Source organism: Chondrus crispus, genomic scaffold (assembly GCF_000350225.1).
Source record: "Chondrus crispus Stackhouse genomic scaffold, scaffold_555, whole genome shotgun sequence".
NCBI lineage: Eukaryota > Rhodophyta > Florideophyceae > Gigartinales > Gigartinaceae > Chondrus > Chondrus crispus.
The window spans coordinates 21,287-30,435 of NW_005178544.1; the positions used below are offsets into that span (position 1 = coordinate 21,287).

General features: G+C 52.7%; 3 protein-coding genes; 1 reads left to right on the plus strand and 2 right to left on the minus strand.

Moving 5' to 3' along the window:
• CHC_T00008913001 (Sel1-repeat containing protein) overlaps positions 1–337 on the plus strand; it is a 4,074-nt gene extending 3,737 nt beyond the window's left edge. The window contains 2 exon segments of the mRNA XM_005710301.1: positions 1–82; positions 83–337. The exon segment at positions 1–82 is cut by the window's left edge and continues 3,737 nt beyond it. Of these exon segments, the coding sequence (XP_005710358.1) occupies positions 1–82 (82 nt within the window). The 3' untranslated portion in view covers positions 83–337.
• Positions 338–5,579: 5,242 nt separating this feature from the next.
• CHC_T00000644001 (hypothetical protein) lies at positions 5,580–5,687 on the minus strand. Its single transcript, XM_005710302.1, has one exon. The coding sequence runs from the start codon at positions 5,685–5,687 to the stop codon at positions 5,580–5,582; it is 108 nt and encodes a 35-aa protein (XP_005710359.1).
• Positions 5,688–5,998: 311 nt separating this feature from the next.
• Positions 5,999–6,958, minus strand: CHC_T00000645001 (hypothetical protein). Its single transcript, XM_005710303.1, has one exon. The coding sequence runs from the start codon at positions 6,956–6,958 to the stop codon at positions 5,999–6,001; it is 960 nt and encodes a 319-aa protein (XP_005710360.1).
• Positions 6,959–9,149: the final 2,191 nt, after the last annotated feature.

Consider the following 9,149-nt stretch of genomic DNA (forward strand, 5'->3'; position numbering starts at 1 on the left):
CACTCACCCTCGCCGCCTTCTCTCTGAGGAAGGCGGGGGCGGGGTGGAAGGCGATGGCAGTGGCGCGGACAGCGTAATGTAACATATTTTTGGATATTATTATTGTATAGGACAACAGTAACACGTGTACAGTAGTGCATTCGTCATCGCCGCGAGGGCCTTCTCCTTCAGCCAGGGAGGAAGACAGGGATGAAGGAGGACGGAGCGGGACGGAAGAGTTGCGGGCGAGTCTCCGACACCTGTAGCCACCGTCGACTCGGAGTTAATCGAAAACACTCATCTGTACTCTAACGGTACTCCGTTTCCATTAAAGGCAAAGTAGCCGACTTTCCTGCCTCCCTTACCAGAAGCCATCGGCCACCCAGTTTAACCCTGCTGGAACACGTGTTACACGTGTTACACGTTTCCGCAGAAAACTATCCTCGCTGTGGCCCTCACTGTATCCTCGCTGTTACTGTAATGCATAAGGGGTGCAAGTAACATTCCTTCCACGCCCTCGTTCCCGCTACGTACAAGACTTGTACTACAAGTATGGGGTACAGTACCCAAAACTGAACAGTGACCCCAAAAGTTGAACAAGCGAAAAATCTGCCCTTATTCCAAAATCAAGATTGAGCACCAGAAATGGACATATCCCCTGACTTCAGGTCCAACAAATTGGCAATGGCATAAACGCGTTGTGAAAAATAAAATAAAATCAAATCTGACCACGAGCTTTGCCGCCCAAATTTCGATTGGATACCATACTTTCAAGTTCATCTCAGCACTGAAGCAATCAGCACTGAAGCAATGAAGTCGTTCGAGGCAGATAGAATTTGAGATACAACTTTTTTTGAATTTTTGAAATTTTTTTGATACTTACTTTGCGTTGACCAATAAAACTGTTGTTCAAGTTTCGAGTGACATTGGGCTCGGGATCAACGACGCCACTGTAGCGCTCCCACGTGTTCGGGAATTCTACGTCTACTACTATCCACCATTAAAAACATTAAAAAAAGTCACCCCGACCTGGACCCCGACCTGGACCCCGACCTGGACGGTCAAGGCCATCTAACTCGTCGGATTAGCGAAAAATGACTTGCCTTCCGCAGCTTTTTGAGAGACACGTATGGTTGGTGGCATACGTTTCACGGCATTTGGCCTTATAATGAAATCATTTTTTTGCGTAAACCCTCTAGTGTCATCATTCCCATGTACAGCACGCACACCTGTCACACGCACACACGCACAACTGCGACCGTCAACCGCCGCCGCCTCTTAGGCGGCGGTACATTATCATCGCAAGAAAGAACACAAGTCGCGTTACCGGAAATGCCTTTCACCATCGCACGTTTCCGCAATCCCATAGCGCATACTGTGCTAGTCTCGATGCCCACCTCCCCTTCTTATAGCAGGGCACCCAGATTGACCATTGCACTGATGTGGTCAGCCTTGTCGATCGCCATCTCGTCGTACTCCGACAAGCACAACTCATTCCGTACCTTTAGAATGAAAGTTCCCGAGATTGAACATCGCCTCGACGTGACCAGCCTTGTCGATCGCCCTCTCCCACAGCTCCTTCGCTCGTGCCGCGTTTCGCTCCACCCCTTCCGCGCCATCGTACTGCAACCACCCGAGATGGTTCATCGCGTCGACATGATCAGCCTTATCGATCGCCTTCTCCCACAACTCCCTCGCTCGAATCGCGTTCCGCTCGACTTCTTCTGCCCCATTTTTGAGCAGGACCCCGAGGTTGTACATCGCATCGACGTCGTCAGCCTTATCGATCGCCCTTTCGTACAACTCCATCGCGCGTACCGCGTTACGCTCCATTCCTTCTGCGCCAGTATCGAGCAGGACCCCGAGGTTGTACATCGCATCGACGTCGTCAGCCTTCTCGATCGCCCTTCCATACAACTCCGCCGCGCGTACCGCGTCACGCTCCACTCCTTCTGCCCCAGTATCGAAAAGGAACCCGAGGTTGTACATCGCATCGACGTGATCAGCCTTATCGATCGCCCTTTCATACAGCTCCATCGCGCGTACCGCGTTACGCTCCACTCCTTCTGCGCCATTATCGAAGAGGAACCCGAGGTTGTACATCGCGCTGGCGTGATCAGCCTTCTCGATCGCCCTTTCGTACAGCTCCATCGCGCGTACCGCGTTACGCTCCACTCCTTCTGCGCCATTATCGAAGAGGAGCCCGAGGTTGTACATCGCGCTGGCGTGATCAGCCTTCTCGATCGCCCTTTCGTACAGCTCCATCGCACGTACCGCGTTACGCTCCACTCCTTCTGCGCCAGTATCGAGCAGGACCCCGAGATTGTACATTGCATCGACGTCGTCAGCCTTCTCGATCGCTCTCTCCCACAGCTCCTTCGCTCGTGCCCTGTTTCGCTCCACTCCTTCTGCGCCCTCGTACAACAAGTTCCCGAGATTGAACATGGCCTTGACGTGATCAGCCTTCTCGATCGCTCTCTCCCACAGCTCCTTCACTCGTGCCCTGTTTCGCTCCACTCCTTCTGCGCCATTATCGAGCAGGACTCCGAGATTGTACATTGCCTCGACGTGATCAGCCTTCTCGATCGCTCTCTCCCAAAGCTCCTCCGCTCGTGCCGCGTTACGCTCTACTCCTTCTGCGCCGTTTGCCATCAAGAGACCAAGATTGACCATCGCCCCGACATGCTCACCCTTGTCAATTGCTCGCTCGTAGAGGCCCACAGCCTTGGCTGCGTTGCGTTCAACACCTTCTTCCCCCTTCCCCATGACGATGCTATGACTGTACATTGCGAGGCAGTCGTTGGTATTCTTTGTGATGGCGTGGGTAACAGAGCTGGACGTCCCTGAGAATTGTAAATTTTGTGCGAATCAAAAAATCATACCACTGTATTCCGAAATGCATGTCAATCGCGAAGTGTCCAGAAATTATCATGCACACTAGAGCACGAACTGGAGCAACATCGCCGAACACTTCGGGCGCCATTTCGAGAAGACAAGCCTGGCGAAACCTCCACGAGCTGCGATTCCCGAGCCCCTGAAGGAGCAACAAGTAGGAGGAGCCAAAACAATAACACGGGTCGAATAGAGAAGAAAATGAAGATGCAATGAGGACGGGGTTCAACAGTGAAGAAAATTTGTCTCGCATGTTGTAAAGAAGCTCCTCCTCTTGAAGCAGGAATTGTTGCAACATAACTGTTTCTATCGCTTCTCTGCGCATACACCTATAAGAAACGTCCATTCGTGGCGAATGCAGTAGATGGCTTCAATCGTTCTCAATCTGGAAGTCTTTTAGGATGCGCCACTATATTCGTCAAGCAGGCGCTTTGCCGTGGCTTTACCCACTCATCATGGGCCCTACAAGAACGCAAGAATTAGAGAACCCCCTGAATGCTAGGGGTCTTTTACCGCACTGCATCCCCGTATGCATGACTCTCTAGGTGATTGCAGATATAGAAATGTGCGACGTGAGATTTAGAGGCAGCTTACTTGTGCGGAACAGGTATGCTTGCAGGAAAGCGAAGGTTGAAGGAGAAGATGGCAGCACGTGGGGGTGTTTTCAAGCTATGTTTTCCAGACATGAGACGAGGACAGATCTTCTCGCTGGCGGGAGCATGTACTCTTGGTCAAAGGCGTTGGAAGCTCGAGTCTTGGTACGCGGCTTACCCTTGAGCTTGGATTGTTTTCGTGTTAGTGAATTGAAGAGGTATTATACGTGCGTGATAAGTAATGGATAGGCGCAACACGCTACATCCTTGGATTGCATGCCAGGCTGGTGGATGTAGAGCTTTAGTGCGTGGAACTGATGGCACTAAACATCTTGACTTGTTTATTCCTGTATTGGAACATATCAATTAAGGATAGGATGAATCAGTATGATGCATGTTTGCCAAAAGTGTACAGATGTTTGGGCTTCGCAGTTTGGAAGTACGTGAAGGACAGAGGGGATGGATTATCTTGGATTCGTGCTCTACGAATGTTACTATGACCCTCTGGGAACGCTCCCAAATTGCTCCGTCAAAACAGATCTGAGACCAGGGATACACAGTAGCGGTTTAAAATCCGCTTGCAAAGGAATACTGATTCAAACCAGCTTCAAATTCAAGCATTGCATCTTTTCGAGTAGGGTTCTCTCGGCTTTTTAAAAGATGTTGGACTCCTTTTTGAATATTCTGCTTTTGAAACTAGGATGAAAGCAGGGGTCTACATGATGATAGTTCTGCTAGCGGCGTGTATGATTGACTCAGAAACGAAAGCTTGGTGCGTAGGCGGTTGTGAGGTTTTGGTTGTGGTAGTTCAAAATTGACCCTCTGTTGCTTGGCGCATGGGAGACGGAATTACTGTTGCGATAACCTTTCAGTGCGCATATTTACAACACCGAACTGATAAGCATTGAAGTGGCACTTGAGGTCGTCGTTTGCATGCAGGAAAAAGGGCAGCACCCATCGTTTTACTTTGCAAGGCATATTGTACGGTAATGGTGAACATGGTACTAGTGAATTTCACCACTGTCACAAATTGCGCTTTTCACCTGGAATTGGTTCCACAGGAGGACGCACCGGGCGCAATCGTATAGAGAAATCGGAGGCGGGATGGTTTAAAGTTGAGGTATGCGTATTGTTTCCGCGATAGTTGTGAATGCACAGGGTGTAAAAATGAATGGTTCCGCCGCATGTGTTCTTTGGCGGTCATGTTGGCAAGCGGTGTGGTGCAGTAAAAGTGAGTTGAATACGCTATGACTGCCGAGACAGAGGTACATAGGCATGGTATCGCGGTATGATTATTAGCAAGCAGGGGATGGGGACTGCGGTGTTGGTCGTGTAGCGGGAAAGGAGTAAGAGATGGATTCAAGTGTATTGAAAAGATTCCACTTGAGTAACTGCTCAAAGTGGTGCCAGATTGCACACGCTTATACATTTATCGAGGTTACACGACTGGTGAATAGGTATGATAGGGCGTTGGCGAGAGTTTTGAGAAGTACGGTAACTGTATAGGCATCATCCCTTGTATCTGTTGGACGGAACAAGCAGTAGATTGGTGGCTGTGGAAGTGAGATGTGTAAGTGCAGAAGCTGCATTACGTGTCATCACAGCCTCTTCCCTCAAGCAGCAGAGAGAATACCGGTCAATACCGGTCAGCGGTTTTTAGTTTGATTCAGTAGAGAACACTATCCTGGAGTTTGGGAGCACGTAGTTTCTTTAGCATATAAGTCCCGAGGGCTCACTTAGAAAATAAACTCGGTACCGCTACCACTTTTCAGAAGACCGGACCTCGCATCCCATCAAGGTTTACAGATGGGATAAAAGATCTCGAACCCTGTATCAATTAAATCTACTGTAATTTTCCGAAGATCTGTTTCAGCCAACCGCTGCATCACAGCAGACACATTCCAGCAGAGAATTCAACAGGGGCCAATGTCACGTGTACACTTGGATACGTGGCGCACAACCTGCAGCGTCCCCTGACATGCCGATCCCAGATGCTGCTCCTCTCTCCGCGGTCATCCCGCCTTGTTCCTTTTTGAAGACCCAGACGACCCCTGAGGCCAGCACGCTGTCGAGGGGGACGCAGCTTTGACGAGAGTAACTAGCAGTCCCATGTTTTCATGTCCAAGTCTTGCGTTCCTCTTCAGCCTCGTCGCTTATCTGAGACCAGGGTGCTGTCGAGTGGGGCCCGACTGTCACGAGAACACATTGCACTAGCAGTCCCATGTTTTCATGTCCAAGTCTTGCATTCCTCTTCAGCCTCGTCGCTCATCGTACCTACCCATGGTGCCATTGCCAAATCCATTACCCTTGAGGGCATAATAGCGATCAACGAGGTTTTCTACATGTCGAAACGGAACACTTGTGCAGCCGTCCGCGTGACACCAAGGATGCCATCCCCTCTCTCCTTCGCAGGCGTGCCCACGTCGCGGATGCACGCGACGTCGGCGAACAAGTCACCCGCGCAGTCGTCCACCGCCTCCCCCCTTTCAGATTGCCGGAACCCGTGCATCGGCCCCGTCTGCCTCGTGCTGGGCTCAGCGCCGCCCGGCTGCGTCCTGCACCAGTCGGCCGAGAATCTCCATCGCCTCGCCTCCGTCGCGCCCGTTCATCCCGGCTTGGAACAGCTTCGCTGCTCGCGCTGCATCCCGCGAAACCCCGTCCGCTCCGTCCCGCAGCAGGCAAGCCAGTTTAAGCATAGCGTCGCGGTCATGGCACTTCTCGATCGCACGCTCGTACAATTGCGCCGCACGAGCCGCGTTCGTCCGCACTCCCCCCGTGCCTTGTACTAGCATTTCCCCGAGTTGCACCATGGCCTCGACGTCGTCGTGCTCTTTAACCGCGCGCTCAAGCAACTTTGCAGCTCGCGCTGCATTCGGCCGCACCCAGTATCTGTCATCCTGCAATAGGCGCGCCAGTTCGACCATAGCAAAGGCATCCTGGGCCTCGTCGATCGCGCGCTCGTACAATTCTATTGCGCGAACTACATTCTTCTCCACTCCTGCCGCGCCATGTGACAACAGCACGGCCAGCCCTGTTATCGCGTGCACATCACTGTGCTCCAGGATCGCGCGCTCAAAGAGTTTCGCAGCTCGGACTTCATCCCGCAGAACACCCTCCCTTCCATTCATCATCACGAATGCGAGTTGGCACATAGCGCCGCCATGATGCCCTTCCCGGATCGCACGCTCGAACAATCCGGTGGCCCAAACCACGTTTCTCTCCACTTCCTCCGCCCCATCGTCCAGCAGGAGTCCGAGATAGTACATGGCACTGACATCACCACTTCTGTCGATTGCGCGCTCGTACAACTCGACAGCCCGACTCACATTTCTCTCCACTCCCTCTGCGCCCTTCTCCAGCAGGACTCCAAGATCCACCATCGCATCAACATCGTCGTGCTCCTTAATCGCGTCCTCGTACAGCTCCACAGCCCGCGCTGAATTCTGTGTAACCTCGTCCCCTCCCTTGCTCAATACAAGTGCGAGGTCGTACATCGCGCTGCAATCATGAGATTTCTCGATCGCACGTTCGTACAACTCGACGGCCCGACTCACATTTCTCTCCACCCCCTCTGCACCACTCTCCAACAGGACTCCAAGACTCACCATCGCCTTAAACATGATCGTGCTCCTTAATCGCGTCCTCGTACAGCTCCACAGCCCGCGCTGAATTCTGTGCCACCCCGTCCCCCCCGTTGCGCAACAAACCTGCTAGGTTGGACATCGCGTAGCAATCATGAGATTTCTCGATCGCACGTTCGTACAACTCGACAGCCCGACTCACATTTCTCTCCACTCCCTCTGCGCCCTTCTCCAGCAGGACTCCAAGATCCACCATCGCATCAACATCGTCGTGCTCCTTAATCGCCTTCTCGTACAGCTCCACAGCCCGCGCTGAATTCTGTGTAACCTCGTCCCCTCCCTTGCTCAATAAATATGCTAGGTTGGACATCGCGCTGCAATCATGAGATTTCTCGATCGCACGCTCGTACAACTCGACGGCCCGACTCACATTTCTCTTCACTCCCTCTGCGCCCTCCTCCAGCAGGAATCCAAGCTTCACCATCGCCCGAACATTTTCATGTTTGTCTATCGCGTTTTCATACAACTCCACAGCCCGTACTGCGTCCGTTTCCACTCCTTCTGCCCCCTTCGCCAGCAGTTTTCCGAGTTGTACCATTGCGTCCGCATCATCGTATTGCCGCACCGCGCGTTCATACAGCCCCACAGCGCGCTGTGCATTGATGCTGACTCCTTCCGCGCCCTCTGTCAGTAGATTGCCGAGGCCCACCATTGCGCCGACATGACCGTGTTCCTCAATCGCGCCCTCGTACATCTTAACGGCTCGTGCGGCGTCCTTCTCAACTCCGTCGCCGCCGTCCCTCAGCATGTTGCCTCGCTTGAACATGGCCTCTCCATCACCATGTTGCTGAGGACCCGCTGGTTGATTCTGCTCGGCGGCGATAATGGAAGCTTCTTCCATACTCTGCGGCGCTTCTGCGGACAACTTGGACATGGCCTCAGTATACTCACAAACGGCACAGTCCCCGCTAGAACTTCACCACCTGCCCGTTCCAAATACAGAGACAGGGAGAGTGAAGAGAAGCGCAGAGTTTACTTTGACGCCGTGCATGCGCCCCTCGATGACACGTGTGTCATCTCTTGTAAATTAGCTTTACAAAAGCTACTTACAGTAAGCCGACTTTTCCTGTTCAACACCATTCATTGAAAGGGAGCATTCAGCCTTGTCGATCGCCCTCTCTCACACCTTCCTCGTTCGTAACGCGGTACACTGCACTCCTTCCGCGTCCTTAGACAGCAGAAGCTTCGTAAACACCGCCCATTGTACCGCCGTTATACGCCTTGCTCATCATTGCCCTTAAGTGCAACCACATCGCGCGTGTCCTGTTACGGGGCACTCCTTCTGCGCTACTCCACAGCAGGTTCGCGAGACTGACCAACGCAAGGATGTCAGCCGCCTTGTCGATCGCCCTCGCCCACAGCTCCTTCGCTCGTACCGCATTGCGCTCTACTCCTTCTGCGGGGATAACGGTGTCGATGGCGACCCGGTCGCCCCACGTTTTGTTAACCAGACCCTCACCTTGACCATAATCCTTCGCTTACCGTTTTAGTAACTATCAATTAAACATACTGTAATTCTGCTGTAATTTCCGAAGATCTGTTTCACCCAACCGCTGCATCACAGCAGACACATTCAGCAGAGAATTCAACAAGGGCGATGTCACGTGTACACTTGGATACGTGGCGCAGAAGCTGCAGCGTCCCCTCACATGCTGATCCCAGACGCTGCTCCTCTCTCCGCGGTAATCCCGCCTGGTTCCTTTTTGAAGACCCAGACCACCCCTGAGGCCAGCATGCTGTCGAGGGGGGACCAGCTTTGACGAGAGTAACTAGCAGTCCCATGCTTTCATGTCCAAGTCTTGCATTCCTCGTCAGCCTCGTCGCTCATCGTACCTCCCCATGGTGCCATTGCCAAAGCCATTACTGTAGGGCATTACTCTTGAGGGCATGATAGCGATCAACGAGGTTTTCTGCAAGTCGAAACGGAACACTTGTGCAGCCGTCCGCGTGACACCAAGGATGCCATCCCCTCTCTCCTTCGCAGGCGTGCCCACGTCGCGGATGCACGCGACGTCGGCGAACAAGTCACCCGCGTAGTCGTCCA

Excerpts from the sequence above, each read along its gene's own strand:
- CHC_T00000644001 (XM_005710302.1), bottom strand. The coding sequence starts at position 5,687 with ATGGGACTGCTAGTGCAATGTGTTCTCGTGACAGTCGGGCCCCACTCG.
- CHC_T00000645001 (XM_005710303.1), bottom strand. The coding sequence starts at position 6,958 with ATGTACGACCTCGCACTTGTATTGAGCAAGGGAGGGGACGAGGTTACA.